The sequence below is a fragment of the Drosophila santomea genome, chromosome 3L (genome assembly GCF_016746245.2).
Source record: "Drosophila santomea strain STO CAGO 1482 chromosome 3L, Prin_Dsan_1.1, whole genome shotgun sequence".
In the NCBI taxonomy this organism is placed as follows: domain Eukaryota; kingdom Metazoa; phylum Arthropoda; class Insecta; order Diptera; family Drosophilidae; genus Drosophila; species Drosophila santomea.
Window position 1 is genome coordinate 20,333,461 of NC_053018.2, and position 20,893 is coordinate 20,354,353.

At 39.7% G+C, this 20,893-nt stretch overlaps 2 protein-coding genes across 7 annotated transcripts; both read right to left on the minus strand.

Moving 5' to 3' along the window:
• Positions 1-733: 733 nt before the first annotated feature.
• Positions 734-2,816, minus strand: LOC120449067 (putative leucine-rich repeat-containing protein DDB_G0290503). 3 transcript variants are annotated; one of them, XM_039631362.2, is made up of 2 exons: positions 917-2,816; positions 734-857 (listed from the first exon to the last, which is right to left on the minus strand). In XM_039631362.2, exons 1-2 carry the CDS (start codon positions 2,564-2,566, stop codon positions 828-830), a joined length of 1,680 nt encoding a protein of 559 aa, XP_039487296.1. In that variant the 5' UTR covers positions 2,567-2,816; the 3' UTR covers positions 734-827. The 3 variants fall into 3 exon arrangements, with proteins under 3 accessions (XP_039487296.1, XP_039487299.1, XP_039487298.1); XM_039631365.2 differs by lacking the exon at positions 734-857 and having other exon boundaries at positions 1,387-1,519; positions 1,597-2,806; XM_039631364.2 differs by lacking the exon at positions 734-857 and having other exon boundaries at positions 1,389-1,519; positions 1,573-2,810.
• Positions 2,817-2,935: 119 nt separating this feature from the next.
• LOC120449068 (serine/threonine-protein phosphatase rdgC) lies at positions 2,936-18,605 on the minus strand. 4 transcript variants are annotated; one of them, XM_039631366.2, is made up of 13 exons: positions 18,535-18,605; positions 10,724-11,461; positions 7,711-7,838; positions 7,390-7,471; positions 7,061-7,185; positions 6,835-7,002; positions 6,574-6,777; positions 6,312-6,461; positions 6,182-6,247; positions 5,929-6,114; positions 4,942-5,349; positions 4,759-4,858; positions 2,936-4,694 (listed from the first exon to the last, which is right to left on the minus strand). In XM_039631366.2, the coding sequence occupies exons 2-13, from the start codon at positions 10,989-10,991 to the stop codon at positions 4,339-4,341; spliced, it is 2,241 nt and encodes a 746-aa protein (XP_039487300.2). In that variant the 5' UTR covers positions 10,992-11,461; positions 18,535-18,605; the 3' UTR covers positions 2,936-4,338. The 4 variants fall into 4 exon arrangements, with proteins under 4 accessions (XP_039487300.2, XP_043861987.1, XP_043861988.1 ...); XM_044006052.1 differs by lacking the exons at positions 10,724-11,461; positions 18,535-18,605 and adding exons at positions 8,337-8,437; positions 8,920-8,995 and having other exon boundaries at positions 3,635-4,694; XM_044006053.1 differs by lacking the exons at positions 10,724-11,461; positions 18,535-18,605 and adding exons at positions 8,337-8,437; positions 8,695-8,956 and having other exon boundaries at positions 3,635-4,694.
• Positions 18,606-20,893: the final 2,288 nt, after the last annotated feature.

The window sequence follows — 20,893 nt, forward strand, 5'->3', positions numbered from 1 at the left end:
GTTCTTTTTTGCTGAGATCGTGCATGTTAATAGGTCCAGTTTTATTGTTCAGATCCTTGGGCAGAAAGTTGAAGGATGTAAGGCAGGGTTCTTCCATTTTCGCTCGGTATGCCAACAGTTCCCGTCGCCTTTGTTCTCTTCTCATCTTCTCCATGAAAGGCGCTTCCCTTTCACCTTGATTACCTCTTATACTTCTACATATAATGCAGGCGGTGTTCCTCGTGACAGGCTCTCCAATTTGAAGCCCATCATCTGGAGGTCTTAAAATAGGCTTCGAATTTTTCTTAATTTCTTTAGATACCTTGGGATGTTTTACATCTGTGATGATCGTCGTGTTTTCATATATTTCTGTATACGGGTATAGCAGTAAATCCCAATCAGAGATTCCTTCGATGTCGATTGAGGACATATCCGTATTGTCGAGCATGTTATGTCGGTTAAGAAATTGCTTAACTTTTAACAATCTCTCCTGGTACACTTGCGATGTCGGGTCAAGAATGATTTTTGGGGTTTTGGAGTTTAACTTTTCTAGAAAGCTTTTACGATCCCAAGACTTTCGATTCGCTGAGTAGATACTGCCGCTCCTGACAGAGATCTCATCCTCAACATCATTTGAGTGCTCTTCGTAAGGAAAAACTGGTGACGATTCATGTTCGGTATCAATAGAATTTATTGGCATTCGAGATACAGATTTATGCCCAATAAACTTTGATCTTTGTTTTCTTTGAGACACATTAGTAGTGGTTTTTGGTTTACTTCTTATGTCATCAGTAGATGGAGTTATGATGGAGTTATAAGCAGTGATCACTTCAAATTCATCCTTCGGTTTATATTTCTGGCTGGAAAATTGTGAAGAGCTGGGTGATAACAATTTTGCTATTATTTCTGCCTGACTAGTTTTGAATCCATTTCTTACATTTAGGATACTATTGAAGGCGTTATAATTTCTTGACTTGGAAACTATTTTTTCTTTTGCTGGCACTAAACTGCTGTTGATTTTCTGCTCATTAGATTCGATTGACAGTTTTTTAATATTTTTCTGTATATTATTGGCAGGTGTGAAGTCAGGTGTCTCATCAATTAGGGATTTTTTTCTAATTGTATAGATATTCTTATTAGGGTGTCCTAAAGTGGACGTCCGCTTTCTTGACCTTCCCAGAAAATAAGAATCTGTGTTTATTGGTTCCAATGCGGAGATTTCTTCGTGTTTCTTAGACTGATTTAATTGCATTTCTTTGATCCTATAGATCTCCGGCCCAGAGCGCTTATTAAAAAGCGGCACAACGGAATTCCCTTTTGAATTTCTTCCTCGAACAATATATATTGTATCATTTTGTTCGGCTTTAAATGGTTTGAGTTTAGAAGCCTCTTTGGACTTTCTTTTTTTCCTGCCAGGTTCTTCTTTGGAATTTCTTTTTATATCACTCGTCCTTTCAGTTCTCTGTTCAACCTTTTCCTCCAAGTTTTCCAGCTCCTCAGTGGAGTCTCTTTGGACCTTTTGACCATCTTGATCTGGAAGCTGGATGGTGGAAAAATTTGACTTAATCTCGGAAAGTTTTTCGTTATTTATACTTCTCTGTGGGATTCTATCTCTACCTCTATCCGGTAATGGCCATAACTGTTGGATTGTTTTGTGTTTTTTGGATTTGGAATTGGCTTTCTGCTTATTTTCCCTTGTTTGAATTATGGAGAACTGTTTCCTTGAACTCTTTGATGCTGTTAACTTAGGCTTAGAGTGATGCGCGTTTTTCTTTTTTGAATCCGAAAACTCATTCGTTTGTTCTCGAAGTATATTTGACTTTTTCTTCGAACCCTTTAATTCTGTTAACTTCGACTTAGACGGATGTTTTGTCCTTTTTGAGTCCGCAGGCTCAATAAGTTTTTCTTTAAGTTTTTTTGTCTTTTTCTTTGAACTCTTAGATTCTGTTAGCTTCGGCTTAGAGGGATACGTTTTCCTTTTTGAATTCGAAAGCTCATTAGTTGTTTCTCGAAGCTCATTTGCCTTAGCGCTTGACTTGCAAGTTTTGCCTTTAGCTTCTTTGGTTTCAATCGCCACAGGACGAACTTTATAGACTTCCACCACAGGAGGACTCGCAGAAAATGGCTTTTGTTGCTTTGGTTGCTTTTCAAGTTGAGGTAATCTTTTGTACTGAGTATGAGACCTCACTATGTCGTATATATCATTGTAAATGATGTCGTCCTTAAAATCCGATTTGAATTTGGTGTCGTTATTTTTACGTTTGATTCTGGAACTCTGTGGAAAGCAAGGCTGATCTTGGCTGGCTTGAACAATTTGATAGAATGTATTCTTCTTGGCTTCCCCAGCATTACCTAAGGATACACATTGTCTTCTGTTTTGGACCACAAAGGACTCAATTCCGGCTAAAGGAACCTCCGATGGCGAAGTGCACGCTTTCCCAACAGAGACATCCGTTTTCCTTTGGCAAGTCGGCCAAGCAAGCGTACTTTGATCAAATTTCTGAATGCTGTACAGAACATTGGAAATCGAATTGGGTAGATATTTGGCATTTGGATTTAAGGGAATCGGATAATGAAGCCTCTCCATAAACGAGCAATTTGGATTTTAAAAAACACGGGAATGAAATTTTGATTCAGTTTTTATACGATATTGAGTAATTTATTGATAAATTGATATTAACACCATAGGCTTACTAAGTATAGATTTATAGACATAACAGAACTTTGCATTGCTTTTGAAGACCGCGAAGTTGAAGAGAATCTGTCAAAATGTATTATTTTGTGATGCTTACGTGAATATTACGCTCTACCCAACTATTATAAATCGAATCAGTTGAATAAGATTAGTAATCATTTTTCATAACTTGAAATGATAATCCATTAGTGGAAGAATTTAAAAAAAATATATGAACTAAAATAAACATACACCAGAGCCCAGAAATATTTCGTTTCATGTGTTATTCAACATATTTATTAATAAAGTTCCAGGAAAATATTCTGTCTATCGATGAAATGTGGATAAAAATACAAATAGGGGACAGGTGCTTCTTATAGTAGATTTAGTACATAAGCATAATGTTAATTGATGACTAGCGTCTTTAGTTTTATTTGAATGCCAACAATAGGCTAAGTTTCTTGGTCCTGTAGTGCCTTTGAGAAGCGTTTTAGTATTAATTTTGTAAAGGTACTCGATTACGGTTTTGTGGTTACATTGATTATATGTTAGTAAGGGCCCAACTACTTATCTCGCATCCCCCCTCCCCAACATACAATAAACACTTAGCCTAAAGTATATTTTTTTAGTTAACGTAAGTAAACTGGTTATAATACAAAAATGTACCTTTGCGTTGATTTCTTCATGGTTAACGATTAGCTTTAGTTTTTCTTATACATAACATCGAACGCAATGGGCCTACCAACTGAATATTATGATATGGATTTTGCGAGCATTTTAAAATTTGCTTTTAAATACTTGTGCAAAAGCATGGTCCATGTGAGGTACAATTTATATAACTTTTAACACTTTTCCTAACGTTTTTTCCTCTCAATAGACTTTATAAAACGCAAGGTGGATTCTAAACTTCATGTTTATTAAAATCTATATTTTTATATATATTATAAATATCAATTCTAAGCAATTAGATCATATAATAATAATCTTTATTTAACATTGCGTTATAGATTCAAAGATAAGACTTCGTTTTTAATAAGGGAAGATAGTGTCTATTAATTAAAAGTTTATTTTTGGTTGTTAACATGTCAATTTTATAAAATTTTAGAACTAGCTGTAATAATATATAAAATTTATTGTTGATCCCTTGGGCCTAAACATTTTGGTTAGATAAACAATCAACGTTTATGTTGTTTGTGTATACTCTTATATAAAGCGCTGGATTTTTAATAGTAGAAATTTGACGTACCTTTTTTTGTCTTAATCTTATTCTTTTTAGCCTATAACATGTTTAATTCCACTGTTATTAAAGTCTCAACATAGCTTATAGTGGAGTGGATAATGAGATTTTTTATAATTACAAATTATTTAAATCAAAAGCGTAGGGGAATGGCCAGTAGACTTGATAAATATTGAGGTGACTATAGCAGTCGATTTTAGCTTTCGCAGAGATCTTAATATTCTTAATTTTTGCATCTAATTCGATTTAATCTTTGTTTCTTTTTAACTTGGCTTTATAAAAATGTTAACACTTGCTTTTACTACATAGTGTGTATAAATTGAGGATTAAAAAGCAACTGAGCCCTAAATGCTTCATGTACATTAAATTAAGCCCGATACTAGAACTTTGCCAAAAAACAATAATGCACTACTTTGTTTACTTGTTGATGATCTTCCGGTAGTGGACTTTAGGACTTCTTAGGATCGATTACTTTGGACTCACAGTCCGTGGGATCGATGTCGTGTTCCACAACCAGCGTGTTTTTTGAGATCTTGTCTGCCAGGAGAGTGACGGGATCCGTGGCTGTTTTAGCCACGGATGGTCTGCCAGTTGAACGCCTCCTTATGTTTTCGTCCTGCTGCTCCTTTCTGTGCAAGTCACTCAGCCTGAACGCTTCCAGGAATTCATTTAGGTCCACTTTGCCATCTCCATTGAGGTCCATCATTCTGCATTTCTCCAGCATTTCCGCCTTGGAATAGGCACCTGGCATATGAGCCACCAGCAAGTCAATAGCAGTTTCGAACTCGTCTAGGGTAATTTCGCCTGAAAATTATACATATATAACTCTTTATGAGATTCAGAATCTTGAATTTGTGTTTATGCTTACCCGAATTATCCGCATCAATTATATTAAAAATGGCAACTAAGCTGGCTTTGTTGGCATACAAAGCATCCATTACTGACATGCCATCAGCCTCAGCTTCAAGCTAAAAAATCCATTGAGTTAATAAATGCCAAATAATCATCGTAAGTGTCTTACAAGTACTACGTACTCTAGTACTATACTTACAATAACATCCGTGTCCAGCAAATCCAATGTCCTATTATAATTAACCTTTTGACTATCCGTTCCTGGGGCCAGCTTATCGCGAAGGAGTCTCCAGGGCAGCCCCAACTTGGTGACGTTTTCCATCACCTTACACCAGTGCGATATGGAGATATAGCCACTATCCTTGGGATCATACTTCCTGAACTCGTCCTCCAACTCATCCCGGTGATCGCGCATCCGCACCGCCAACTCCTTGAGAGCCGAACTCTCCACAATGCCCATTCGCTGTTTGAAGGATAATCGCTTGGTTTGCGATGCCGCCGATATGTACTGAACGAAATGGGGCATCAGTTGGTTATTCAGGCGGATGTAGGCACCCTTGTTGGATCCAATTGCATAGTAATTCGAGGCCGAAAATATTGTAATTATCTGTGGAAGGTTCAAGAAGACATATGAGGAGTGCGTGGCTGATTAGCCTATAAAATAGCATTTAAATACAGCACAATTCATTCAACCGGCAGATGTTACTACACGTCCAAATTAACAGACAAGAAACAAGAGAGAACGCCAAGTCGAATTCCTCGACTATTAGATACCCCTTACTCAGCTAGTGGACACAGACACACATTTTCTGGCATATCGACACAAATGAAAACTGTAAGTGTGTGGAATATGAAGGAAAACCAAAATATCTTCAAAAGTGTAAGCGGGTTTGTTTGTGGGTTCTTCTAGCTGTTACAGACCTTTCAACGAATCGTATACTACCCCTATACTACCCTTTACTCTACGAGTAACGGGTATAAAAATCAATACACTTATGGCCGCTTGTAATAATTATTATTCAACCGCAATGTTTCCATTATCGACTGATTGACTATGCACGTTAATTGCAATTGCATGACTGACAAGACAATGAAAGTGGAGGGGGAAATATATGAAAGGTGGGGAGCACTAAAAACTGTACTTACAAATAAACAAAATACCCGTAACTGATTTGAATAAACCCACCTTGTTGTCGTGCATAAACTCATGGCCATTGGGCTTGCACTCGTGGGATCGAATGACGTAGCTGAGTCGATGTCTTTGGAGAAAGTTGTCAGTCACATCCGGTCCAAACCATACACCAGCTCCTCTTAAAGTGTTCGGAACACATCCCATGGTGGCCTGCGGGTCACTCCACATAATGTCGAAGATCTGAAAGCACACATTATGGCACGTGCTAGATATGTGAGTTCTAATAAACTATCTTATTCAGCAATACCTGCTGCCACTCGGTTTTGTCCAGTGGTTCGCCATCCGTAAGTGGTGGTCGCAAAATGGACACGTACTGAGAATTTAAAGAGGAAGAAAAATAAGACGCATTTCTTTCTAAGTTCGTAAAGTATATTTACCTTGCCCCTGTCAATACTTTTAATTAGATCCAGGCTTGTGCTATCCGAAAAACCTCCATGCACGATTAAGACTCTACTATTGAGAACGGAGCCCAGGGGCAGCCATCGGTAGACCTCGTCGATGAAGGCCAGTATTCGCTTGTGATTCCGCTGCGGAGAAAAGGAATTATTTTGTTCTTACTTTTTACAAACTGAGAGTTTTTTAAGCATTAAAAAGGTGCTTATAAGTATGCATTATCTTTTAGATCTATATGGCACTTACAGGGTACTTGCTTTCAACCTCCCGAATGAAGCCATATCGGGCATTCATGACACTGTCCTCGTGATTTCCCCGGTTGAGGAAAACTGCGTTGGGAAAAGCCAAATAAAGGGAGAGCAGCAAGAGCAGGACCTCCAAGCCCCGTTTGCCCCTGTCCACAAAGTCACCATTGAACACGTAGGGATTGGAAGATGAGGGAAGACCGTTCTGCAAAGCGTGATTTATTTTGAATAATTCATTATAATAACGGGAAGATATCCCCACCTTATGCAGCACCACAAGAAGATCGTCCAACTTTCCATGAAGATCCCCACAAACCGTAACTTGTTGGGAAACCGCCGTGGACACCGGAGAAATATTGGGCAGCTGCTTTAGCGATTTGGCAGCTTCACGTAGAATCAGAGCCACATACTTGGGATGCAATCGGTTGCCCTGAATATTATTATTCATATATATATTAAAAGTGCTTGTTTATTTGTTTACTTCTTACCCGTTTCTTGCGGAAGACGTCAATCAATAGATCGATATGATTTTTTCGTATTGGCAACTCAATTTTGGCATTCACAATGTCCCCAAACTCTTCGACGAGATCGTCTTTTTCTTCCAAAACGGAAACTGAAAAGATATTAGAAGTTGTCATTTAATATCTCCGTATGCGTGAATAAAACATTTTTAATATAAATATAGAGCAAAGCATTAATAATTCTGTAATTCTCATATAAAAAACCATGTGTGCTTAATATTGTTTAATAAATAGAAGGTTTCAAGTACTTTCATACCTTGACACTAGCGATTATTAGGGGGATTAGCAAAACTCACCATGAGCGGATCCTTGATACTGGTTCTTTCTGCCCGCCGCCTGGGGCATGTGCTTGATGAGGTCATTGAAGAATTTGTATAGCTGTGGGCAAACAGAGGGAATGGAAATAAATTAGCTTTGAGTGGGTCAACAATGCACTTGCGACAAAGTTTCACGGCTGAGTTGATTGCTATCGACTTTTGAAACTCTACAAATGCACTCGACTGACGTCGTCGATGGGTTCATTTTCTTTGATGGCTGTCTTAAGAGGCTCTATGTGGCACCTTCTGCTGTACGTGAAGTTTTTATATTGCATGTGCACCTGTGCACCCCGGACTCACCTCAGCCTGGTCCTGTTCGCTGGCGTACTCCAGGTTCTGGAAGATCTGCCAGTTGCAACGCCTCTGCATTTCGCGACGGGCCTGATGCCTGCGATACCATTTCTGGATGAAGATTGCCGCTCGGATAGCTGCAAAGCATATGTATTGGGAAACTTTAAGACTCCAATTGAGAGCAGCAATGAGCCTTCTCATGAGGTCTAAAACTTCAAGGACGCTGTGAGTAATATGCAACATTGCGAAGGACTCTTTTCATGGCCAATAGAGCTGGTGCTTTAATATGTTTTTCGGATGCCAAGTTTTCCCCATTTGACATTTTCGCCTCGGTCGCTTATTACTCACACCACACAGTACACTTAGCGAAATACACATTTTAATCAGGGGAATTTTAATCGGACTGGAGTTTGAGGTTGGGTGACTGGGGGATGCGAAATGATTACTCCCACAAAGTACTTGCCGTTCTCATCCATTTTGATGCAAATTTTTCGTCTGCTATTAACACAATGCTGAAAACGTCAAAGACTGTGGCAAGGGGATAGAGGGGCTGATTGGGGTTTTTTGGCTAACAACTGGTTAACATTTACGCAGCTATAATTATATTTTGGAGCCGCTTTAAAGTCTTTACACACTTGTCTCTAGATCTGGTGGCGTAGGTGGCGCTTTATTCTTTTTCAAATTTATACAACCCATGAGACGGGGCCTTAATTAACGCTTCGAAATCCGCTGAAAACTGCTAGCCGACCGATAATATTATATTAAGTTAGAGAAGAGGAGTCGATATAAAGCCATTCATTTAATTTTCGCACAGCACAAAGGTCGAATTTAATAGTTAAAACAACTAATGAATTGAAAGCCATGAACTATATATTTAATATCAAAACAGATATGTTGACTGTCCATTAATATTTATGGCAATTATTGCTGTAATTTACGTATCACTGGATTTCAATTAGGGCCATTAAACTAAATGAGTTTTGCGCATATTACATTGAAATTGCAAATAATTCGTTTTCACGTGCAACACGTTTAATTGAATCTTATAACATATAATATATTTATATATTAAGCGGTTATTGATTTCCCATTTGTTTGAAAGGCATTTAATTATGAGTAATTAGTACTCATTTGGCTGCGCAGAATTAAAACTTTCAACCACAAATTTGGCTTATATATATATATATATTTGCCACTACACTAGAAAGATAAACAGACACAGGACTATCGACCACGAGCTGCCTTGGCTGACATTTAACACTTGTCCGTACACACTCGAAACTAAAAGACGACCGACTGGAACTGGAACCTAAAACTGCTCATTTCGAACGCAGTGCCCACGACCTGCATGCCGTTTTCTTTGGCCTAAACGTTCTTCTGCAACTTTTCCCGGCCACACAGTGGGCCAAAATGCAGTATTGGCGTACACATTCTAACAAGCTTTACAATTAGAAAGCTCGTACTATACAGCTGAAGTTTCTTGTGGGCTAAAACTTACAAAAACGTTGTTTTTGAGAAATATTGAACAATTAAGGGGAAGCAGTTGTTTGTTATGATCTGCAAGTAAAACTTAGAATCAATAGTTAAAACTGGTTTTGTTTTGAATTTAATCCAGTTTTCCACCCTTGTTACCTACGTTTTCATATAGTTTGTATTCAATTGCGCAGTTGGGATATGTCTTCCAAAATTAGTTTGTCGTGATCGTGACATGATATCCTGATTTTGCCGGGAACTTCCTCCCTACTTTCCACTGTGCTTACCAATTACCCAAAAGAGGCAGTGGTCTGGGGTGGTGGCGACCTTTCCCATTTCCAATTTGCGTCCAAGTCCGCGTGTTTGCGGGTTAATTTCTGGCTGCGTGACTGGCTGAGTCTGCCGTGTGCTTATAAAGGTATACATATATAAGGAATATATGGTCTTATAGCCGTGTTTTCACTAATAGCTAGCTGTCCGGCCAAGGCATCTGTATGAGGTTTCCTCTGTTTGTTATTTTCTTGGCTGTGTCGTGTTTCAGACTGCTTAGATCCACCTGAGCCGTTTGTATAGCAAATTGGAACAATAAATAAAAGTTAGCGCAAGCGCCGGAACACAACTGCCTGTGGTTGTGCCATTTAAAAGCAACTAAGTGTTTCGAAAACTCGGCAAAGGCCAAATGCAACTGCAGTACAAGGTCCCCAAAAGTCTTACTTAGTAGTAGAGGGTATTAAAGTAAACAGGGTAATAAAGTTGCGCTTAACCCACTTATTATGTATTCCAGTCACTTGGTAATTGGAAACATTGTGCAACATTGTGTCCACATACATGTAGAGATGCAGAAAGATTGGCGAACTATTTAAGATTCCCGTTCTCGTGATTCTTTAATTTGTATAAAGCTAAAGAATATAAAGCTCTTGAACACAACTCTGTAGAACTGAAATTTTGTTTTACCTTAAGAATGCTATTCCTGTGATGGCGTTACAAATTTTACTTAAGACAATCCACGGCGATTGAGTTGTGACTGCTTATATTTTTTGTGCCTTGGAGAATATCTCTCCGAATATTATTCCACGTCTCATTTGTGTAAAGGGTACTAAACGCAAGGGGTATTTACCCATGGCAGTTTTTACCATTGTAACTGGATTAGGCTGGTAGCAATCGTATGTTTTATTGCCCGTTTGGCACAAATCCCCATTAACTGAAACTTGCGAATGAAAATTGTAGGAACACAGAGCGAAAAAGGGCTTAGATTCAAAAGGGTAGACCACTTTTCTGAGTTCTGAGGTAGACTTTCAACGAAGGTCCAAAATAATGGTTAGCTTAAATGTAATTTGTGATGAGACCAAGGAAATGAATAACTTCTATAAATAATTAATTAAATTACGGAAAAGGACTTAAACAAACTTGATTACTATAAAATGCAAAAGGCAGTATAAGGATCTTTAGGTTGGATGACCCATAGTTATCCCGTACCCAAAGGATCTTTTAACCCCTACCATACTCCCAGGGTTACCCATCCGGCTGGCCAAGATTAGGTGGTACTTACTCTTTTCGGCCCGGGAGGCGCTCATGCCCCGGAGCGGCTTTCGGAAGTGCTTGCACCAACCTCGCCGCTGGAAGAGCTGCAGCAGACTGGAGGCCCTGGTGCTCGTCTGCGCAGCGGATGACTGCGGCTGTCCATTGGGGCCCAGTGTCTGCATGCTGGCGCCCACGCGCTCTATTTCCGACGAGCGGCACGAGGAGGCGTCTTCCACGGAGGAGCTGCGCCGCTTCCCGTCATCGTCGGTGCGCAGGCACACGCAGCTGCGTAGCATTGCGGCGATTTGGTAACCCAAGACGTGACCCCCGTACCTCCTCTTCCTCCTCCAGCTCCTTCCTTGCCCACTTGCTACCTCACTGGGATTCACACATGGGCGTATTGGGCGTGGGCGTGGGTGCGGGTGCGGGTGCGGGTGTGGAGCCAAGAGGTCCGCCTTATGACACTCGCCTGACAAGGTAATATAATTTGCCCGCCCGGCAGCTCATGGGCCAGCGCCTTGTTCGTCCTTCAGATGGCTGTCAGCTGGTGAATGAGAGATGGCAGAGATGGTATGGAGGGCCTCGGGTTCTCGAGGGGTCTTCTGGGGTCTTCAGGGGTCCAAGTTGTCTGACGGCTAGTCACTAGTCACTAGTCACACGTCTCCAGTTCCCCTAATGCAAATTGATTTTATTTTCGCGTAATTTATTCATTTCACTGCTGCTGATTGCGTTCCTCATATTTCAATTGTGCAAATCCACGTCTTGACTGCAAATAAATGGTAAAGAAAAATGCGTTAAAAGTGATTTAAATATTGTCGCCGTTATCATTAGGCTAAGACTTCGTCTTATTCGTAGCAGCAAAAACTCTGCACAGACACTACAGCTTACTTAACCCATATTATTGTTAAGTATTGCCATTGCGGTGGACATGTGTGCGTTTAGGATACAATTTCACATGCGATCCATGGTTAATGACAGAGAGCAATTAGGAACTCAGGGATTCCAACACATTCCGTCCTTTATGTATGTTAAGTGCAAATATTGCAATTTAATGAAAACATATAGTTAAAGCGACCGAAGAATAGCAGAGAACACTGTTTAGATGTTGTAGGTCTTCCTTAAATTCCTATGCTTTATTGTTTCATAGCACAGCCCAAATGGATATCCCATAACAGCAAACCAATATGCAAATTAAATCGCCCAGGGCGAGTAGAAGAAGGGTAATGCATGCATAGGTGATTACTAGTAAGAGCCACATAAACATATGTAGACAGGACCGATGTTGTGCACGGAATCAATGGACTGCTGCTGGCGAAGGATGGCTTATCTGGCCAGGACAAATCGCCACCCGTGTCCAGCATTCATGTATCCTTTTTGCGGGGCAGTGTGTGGCTGTGTGGAACCGTTCAACCGATACGCGACCACTATATAGTAGGGTGCGGTAAGGCTACGAGAAGGGTTGTGGGCGGAGGTCCTTTGTCCTTTGTGGCTGACAGCTCCTGTGAAGCGAGAGTTCTCTTGAGTGGCTGCAGACAAACAAACCAATTTTCACCAATTGAGCCATAAAGCCACACAGACTGCCACACTCGCAGACAGCCCCAACACACCAACACCAGATCCACCGGGTGTGAAATTAAAATGCTAACCTGTAGCCGCTCAAGGACCAGAAAGCCATCCGCTCGCTGCGGAGTCCTAAATATAAAGGCACCGTGAAAGGCGGTATTGATTAATCGCTGGAAGCATTGTGCCAAAAGCTATAGCAAATATGCCATGGCCGGGAATTTACTATGTTTACCAGAACGGCTACTTTTCATTTGCCACCTTACCCGCATTATCCCATATTTTCCGGTGAGTCTTCGTTCATGAAAGTACTATGTTTCAGTACATTGAATGCTATCATCGAATGCCATTTTTGATAAAAATGTATTTTATTTTGAGGCCTAGATTTTTGAAAAGGGACGAGCTGAACCAATAATAGTAATCATAGACTCCCACAGTGTTTTCATTTTTAAATATATTTATTTATTTTATATATGGTCTGGAAGGTAAATCTTTTATATGACATTTATGCGATTTGTATATGCCTCGCAAATAAATATGTACCATTAAAGATGGAAATGTTTGGCGTATCGCTTGAATAATAATTTCTTGTAGATTGGCTGCCAAGTTAGCAAGTCTTTGAACTGTAATGCCCATGCAAATTTCAATTACAACATTTTGTACTCGAAGATTGAGAACACTTAACTGCCAACAACCGACAGGAAAATTGGCTCCTCACCTTTCGCCAGGTGAAATGCTTTTCGAATGAAATACAAAAGAAAGACCAATACTGTGGCTGTGCTTTTTGCACTTTGTCCCAATGGCACTTTCCGCGAGAAAATTGCGTTAGGAAAAACTGAGAAAATGTAAATGTAGCGGGAAAGGCAGCCCCGAGGCTTTTATCGAAACGAAATTTGGCCTAAATTGAAAATGACTCACAGCTTAAATGGCTTAAATTCTTTAAGGATATTCGGTCACTTGGTGTAACTTATAAATTTAATGCGGCAACCGCCAACGTAATAAATCACTTTTTTTGGGAGGAGGCTGGGATGTGAAGCAAAAGACCAGAAACAATAAATACACTTTGGTTATGGGATGGAAAAAGTTGACATAAATTGGCTCAAAACTCTTAAGAAAATTATCCTCATTTCCATTAGTCCCATTTGTATACAAATTCGGTAACAAACTTGGCAAACATATTCCTATGAAAATTCAATGGGAATTCTATGGGAAGGTATTCAATTATGCCTATTTGGTATCTTCCGTGATTTCAAAAGCCCTTAATTGGGTCCCGATTACAGTGTGCAAATTTTAAATTCAATTTAACAATAAATTTAACCATTTAAGCCAAATGTTTGTGAGAATGTATAGCACATTTATGATGTAAACCTTCATTTTACATTAAACGCATTACAAATTTTTAAATTTTTTTTCTGCATTAAAATTGGAACTTTCTGTATTATAATTTAAACTTTCAGTGGAAATAATAATAGGACCAGGATTGGCAACTTTGAAATAGAATTATCTTCCTTTATCCTGTACAAAAACATTCATTTTGGCCCCAGAAGCAGCAGATATAACCCAATTAATGCAGTTGGCAGTGACGAAAAAGGTTTTGGGCCAAGTTGATCGATTCGTAGCCCACATTTAGAGCCAAAGGCCAACTCTATTTATTTCAATTACCGCAGCCTAGTGGCCAATTTCCGCCTTCCGTTCGGCCAGTCGAAGTCCGGATGTGTTGGGTCAAGACTCCAAGATAATGAGATTATCCGCCAGCACATTTACAGACGTGAATGCGTTATTTGTCCATTAATCCCATGGCAAAGAGCAGGAAACGGACACTGGCCGTAATGGGTCCTGCCAAGTCATCGAGCTATTCCCGACACCACCCACCACCCACCGCCCACTTTCCAGCATTTTCCGAAAGTGTGTGCGTGTGTGTGGGGCGATCAAAAAATGATTGTTGCCCCGACTCAATTACGATAAATTGCACGTCAGCCTGTGTGACAATCAGCAAATTTGCCCGCATTTCGGTTCAGTTCCGCAAACATCGCTCATGGGAGCCCGGCAGCAATTAAGTTAGTATTTACTGAAGATAATGTTTCAAGTCGGAGTCGGTGGCTGCCTAAATGTCCGGGCAAACAGCCATTTGTTTGATATCCAAAATTTGAGAGGTGAAACCCAAAACACTGGAGCCGAAAGATAAGCCATTTCGATTGGCCTTTGTTTTCCCAAAAGGGAATGTGAATGTTTATTTTGTTAATAGTTTAAGTATACGAACTTATGCGTGTATTTAATTATCAATTAAGTTGAACAATAAATACCTTAACATTCATAAACTGTTTCATTCTACCGCGATTGCATTGCGTTTAATATTTGTTTTTTTTTTTTCCAAAACGATTATATTAAATTCATTGTTGTTTGGAACGCACTTAAGTCAGTACAGTTTTTATTAACTGTCAGTTTCAACATTTTTTATTGATTTTATAAGCTCCCAAATTAATTTATAGCCAGCAAATATGACCGAAAACTGCATTATGTTTCGTTAGATGAAAGCATTAAAAGCGGTTTGCATTAGTGCCAATTTCGCAGTGTGTTGCTAATTTGATTTCATTCTTTTCGCAACAAATTGTTGAGCAATTACAGGGACTCGGGACATACAAGGTCAGTCATGAAATTTATTCACTCAAATTCTTCGACAGGTAATTAAGTTTGCCTACGCTTTTAATTAAGTTGCGCTAGTCAATTTGTAAGAGAGCACGTAGTAGTATACGGTAACAGGTAGGGATCCGAAGGACCTGCAAGGATCTATTGCCGCTTCACGCGCTGCCCATAAAGGTGTTGCGTTCAATTTTGCAGTTTTACTACCCGAATTCTCCTTTGGGGAAGCCCATTAACAGGCGGCAGTTTTAACGACTTTGAAATGATGTCAGCTCGGATGCTGGTGCTGATGCTCGTCATCGTTAAGGACCGATTTGTTCCTTTATTTATAAACCAAATTGGGAATTAACGCAGATTGAGCGTTGGGCGCCAACACCTACAGCCATATGGACCAAAATTCCTAGCCAGCTGTGAGAAACATGATTTATTCACCCCAAGCACACTCGAAAAAGGCGCCCAAAAAATTGGTTTGAGACTTTGAGAAAGAGTATATTTTAAATATGTATGCGCTTGAATGCATCGTTTATGAGGCAATCGTGGAGTGAGGTTCTGAAATAAAGCTTTTATATTGCTTTCTACTCGATGACCAAGCAATTTGAAAATGATTTCAGGAAAATGTAATATTTCAAGAGCTGTAAAACTGGGTTGAGCTGCGAAACGTTTATGGTTTTCGTGCTAGTAGGTGCAGATGTTTTTGAGGAATAGCAAGTCTAGAGCTTTTCCCCCAGTGCAGTGCTACAACTGTGAGCCAACTCTGCGGCTTAATTGCCATGGAAATGTATCCGAATACCGACCTGATGCCGTCGTTTTGGTTAACAAATCAGGCGTGAAAATGACGGCACCTTGGCTTCCTGGGGGCTGGGAGCTAAACTTCTTAATTTAATCGATTTTCGTTAAGAGTTTTAAAATTCTTATCTTGTTTGGGTAAACGCATTTAACGACGGTTACTCATCAAGAGGGATTGGTTTAAGTTCCTCCCGATGTTCCCTTAATACCCATTAAACCATATGCTTTTAGGTTTGATGGAAGTAATTGGATTGAAAGTATTTGTCAAAGTTCCTTTAGTCCTAAGCCTTTCATATTGACTTAAAAGTCAATTAAGGCTTAAATTAAAAGGACTAAGCACACGTGGTTATTAAGGTGCGCCTCAAATTTAAAAACTTTCTTGATTAGGAAAATTTTAATATTTTAAATAAACTACACTAACATATATATTTTTTAAACAGCTCTATCAACTCATCATTTCATTAAATAATACAATACAGACGTATCTACAGTAATAAATAATAACTACAATAAATCGTGGTAGTACACAAATCATTTTCTATAACTTGTAAAGCTTAAATTTCCGTTTTCAACATTTTGAATTCTTTCCCAATGTATCTGTACTTAAGTATGTTATTCCCAAAGCATCATGGTTAATAGCCTTAAGTTAATTGCTTTTTGGTTTTAGTCCGATTTCTGTAGACTGGCAACGAAACTTTCGCACACTCGACTTAATTCGAGCAATTGTGGACTTTGGGGAGAATCCTACCGCAACTTTCTACCCAATTTAAATGACTCTAAATTGGCATTTCGTGCTGAGAAAACACCAGAAACAAGAACTCCAAGGAGCTGCTCTTTACGAGTTTTTTGGTGACCGTGGAAAACTGGGGACACGGAAACGGAAAAGCCATAAGAAAAAAAATTTAATCGGAAGTGGTGAGAATTTTTGGGGCTGCTGGCGTGTTAGCTCCCAAAAAGAAGCCGCCGGGAATTCGTGCGAAAAATAAAAAGAAACTCAACCGAACTGTGGGAAAAATAAACGAAATCACGAATATAAGCAAGTAAGTCCAGAGGAAACAAAGAGCGAAAGGAAAAAGGCCCGAATCAAATGCCAAACGTCATCGAGATTTGTTGCCTGTGAGGCACATAAAACTCATTCCCATTCAGGCACTTTTACAACCTTTTAGGAGGTGGGCGGTTGCTAATCCTCCGGCCGTCCGCCATCAATTGGCCCAAATCCGAGTGGGCCGGTTGCCCAAATTATGAATGTGGTACAAGAAAGCGGGCACAAGGTAAAGGACCCAATAAATTCCAGCTCGGAGTCAATCCCCCATTCAATTCATACGTGTCCGTGCGTTTGTTTTTATGAGCACCTTCATGTTTCGGGGTTATTTTTGTATCATAACAAATTGCGTTCAAGTTATGTTGGGTTTGCGGATTCCTTCTTTTAATTGCCATACAAATTGGACGTAAAAATCGTCATACTATTGATTGGGGCAATGAGGTATGTCAACGATTCTAGAATTTGTCTTGCAGATATAAAACGCGAAAATTGTAATTGTGGAAAGTCATTTGAATTTATTCTCTCACCATAAACGGATTAATTGTTAAAAGCCTTCTGCTGCTATGCCAATTTTATACGGTTTAAGCATATTTTCTAAAACTATAGTTTCAATAAATTGCTTTGCAAGTAGCCCAGTGCTTTTAATTTACATTTTCCCCTAGTTTGCGCTGCTGTGTTATTGCTTTTTCTTGTTTGTTTTAAAAACACTGCACTTGTGTGTCCTCAATTTCAAAAAACTTTGCCACCTCCAAATGGGGAGAAAATATAACATATACTTCGTATACGTCGTATACGTAATAAACATACGAACAGCAAATGAATAAGTGGACTAGGCAAATATTGCACTTTCTCAAGTGAAACACAAAATATCATAACTAATTCATATGGCAAACACCTCTGGATTGTAATGGAATCGCTTATATATTATTAATTGGCTGCTTGTCTTATTTCTTTGCTTGCTAGCTGTCGTCGCCTTTCGATTTCACTTTGTGGTATTTTTCAACCAGACCTCGTTGCCAACAGAAGTTTAAAAATGCTAAATATATTTTAGACGGACAAAATCGACACTATTATTCTCTGAAAATAATCATGGTAATCATGGTGACAATTAATTTGTAGCACATAACCAAAAGTATCTTAGTATAACTGGACAAATAGCCTCAAAGAAACACAAGCTCTCCTTTCAGCGGATTTTGACTTATTTTAATGTTTTAAACACAGCTTTTGTTTTCGGTGTACACTTGATAGCTGTACTATTTGTACATGTGTGTATGAAACGTATGGAAATGCATGTTCTTTCGCATATATGTATGTACATATCTACATGTGTGAGTACTTTCGAGTGTTTCGACGCGCCGGTCGATTTTTAGTTTTTTTGCTGATCCGATTTAATGCACGGAATTTCTTATTAATTTAGCAAACCGACTCGCACTAACTTGAAGAGCGCGAATATAAAAGACATTAAGTTGAAAAGTTCTGTCGGCACTAAGGATGCGACCATTCCGCTTGGGCGGCACAAGTGGCCGTAACGCGAAGGCGTGAGCGTAAACAAACACAGAAAAGTGGTCGGTCCAAGAGGGAGATAAACAGCGATGACAATAAGATATGTATATACATGCATGCATATACAAATGTGTATGTGTCATATAGAAGGCGGCAAAAGGCATTAAATGAAGCCACACACAAAATTCTCGCGGTGACAGATATAACCAGAAGCACACACAAGACAGGGGAAAGGGGGCGCCAAAGGCATATGCTGCTTTTGGTTCGGAAATAGCGCGTTCTGTGCGGAGAGCATTACGTATACGTACTGGTGTACGGGTACGGATCTTTGGGAGCGCGACGCTTCGCTACTCGGGCGTCCGTGGCGCGTGGAATACCGTTACAAACTGAACGCAGGCGACAAGCTCGGAAATCCTTTTTGGCCTCCGCTGCTGCCTCAGTCGCCGCCAAAGTCGCTGCCGCTGCCTCAGCAGGCGTCGCCGCTAACCTCTCACTCTCTCCCACTCTCACCATATTCGCGGCCATGCTGCCCAAAAGCAAAACAAAGAGCGATGGCCGCATCAGCTGATTGTCCCGTTTCATTGCCATTCCCGTTCATTTTGCGGCGGAGGCTGCGCGCGGCTCTTTCGCTCTCTTCCACCCATTTCACCTACACTGGAAAAAACACCGATGGCCTGGACCATGAATATAAAACCAAATGTAGTAACAATACCAAACATAAAATAAAAACCTTACAAAATATATATTTAACATCGATTCTACATATGTGAGTGAAACTAAACTGTTAGTATTTGAATTACAGCCATTTGTGAAATAAATTTATATTTTTTCTTTCTGTGCAGCCCAAAGAGCGAGCATAGCAGCGATGCTAATCCAAAGATACCAAGTTTGATAACGTCCTCGTGTTTGCATTTCGAATTTATGATATGCATCTTTCAGTTAAAACTTCAGCCAGACGTGCCGCTGGTGCTGGATGGTTAGGAAAGAAGAAGTAATGCTAAATACGGAAATCAACAAAAAGCCATTAAGCCAGACCTTTTTCAGATTTCTTGTTGAACTGAACGCTTAGTCAAAAAGTATTAATTTAGTACTTTTTAAATGGTCAAAAATGTATTAGGAATTGGAATTTGGAAAAAGGTTTACTAATTGAAAATATTAATATGATTAAGTTTTAAAAAATAGGTAAAGTCCACTTTTTAAAAAAACCAGGATTCATAATAAACTCTTCCTAAGAATTATATGTAATAACCTGTTGGAAGCAACAGCAGCCGTAATATTTTTATTTCCTGTTTTCCAATTTTTCGCAATATTCCGCCGAGAATTTCTGACCCCTGATTGCAAAAAGATAAAAGAATCGAGGGTTACAGCCAAGTACGCCATGTGACTTGGTATTCGCTTGATATGTTCTAATATCGTTTACACATAACCCAGAGCTTTGTTATGGTTCCGTTTTGGTGTATTGATTATTTGGTCGGTTCCATGGTCTTTAGGGGTATCGTATATATGTATGGTCAGTCCAAGCGCCGCCAAGCCTTCCGTTGGCCACTCAGTGTGATTTTGGGGCTCCGGCCTCGAGGGGATTTTGTAGCTGAAACTCACGAAACCCCGAAAATTAGGACTCCCCTTTCTCGTTCACGGTGACCCGATTTTGGTGTTTTCGACGGTCGGAGCTTTAACTTTAATGGCAATTAGGGCCCAGAGCGGGTAACCTGCTATTAGTGATTACGGAATGTTCGGACCCACTTCAAATTCAGTTAGCAGAGGTGCGTGCGACACAAGTTTCCGTTGCAGTTGGTAAACTTTGTCTGCATTTCATGAATACAAACAAGCCGGGCCAGATGAAGATACACGGCCATTCAGATACTAATCCCCCAGGGACTGGGAACTCTACATGCCTTCGATACACGACGATTCCGTTACGGGTTAGATGGTCGTCCAGGTCCGTGTTGTTCCAAAGACTTCATCTTCTTCAAAACTTATAAAGCCGAAGGGATTTTAGCTAGTGGAATAATTAAGTTAGTTCGTGTATAGCAAAAAAATAAATTGGCGAAATACCTTTACATCAGCTTATTATTTTCTCTTCGTTTTCGATTGCAACTCACATTACTTTTCAAGCTAGCTTTTTCCCTAGCTTTTTATTGAAATCCGCAGACAAAAGTGCATGGAGGCTAGTACGGAGCATTCGAGAATTTCCGATAGGTCGAGTGTCCTTGCCGCTGTTCTTATTGCCATCCTCATCCGGTTCCGCGCAGTGTTTTGCATATTCCAGTGCTAATGGCCGGCTGGCCGCACGCCACTCTCACCTGAATGAGCTGGTTGGTCAGGTGGGAGCTCCTTCGTGCTGGCAAGCCATTGAAGAATATCCCACAAACATTTTGCTCAGCCCGGTATTTAAAATGGCTGCATGCGAATTTTTGCCAACACAACATCAAAGTTCAAAAGTGGCTAACTTAATTAATTTAATGTGTAGCGCAGCAATATAACTTGCAAGGTCCTTTAATTACGGTGATATAAAGTGGTACAGATTAGTTTCCATATACCAAATACCCTGTTTTCAATTTTCGATCAGTATAATAATTAATTTTATTTTTAGGAATGAATAATATGTTTTAAATTCTCGTTTTTGTCAGAAAGTAGCATGTACTTTCCCAATGTGGAGCACTTTCA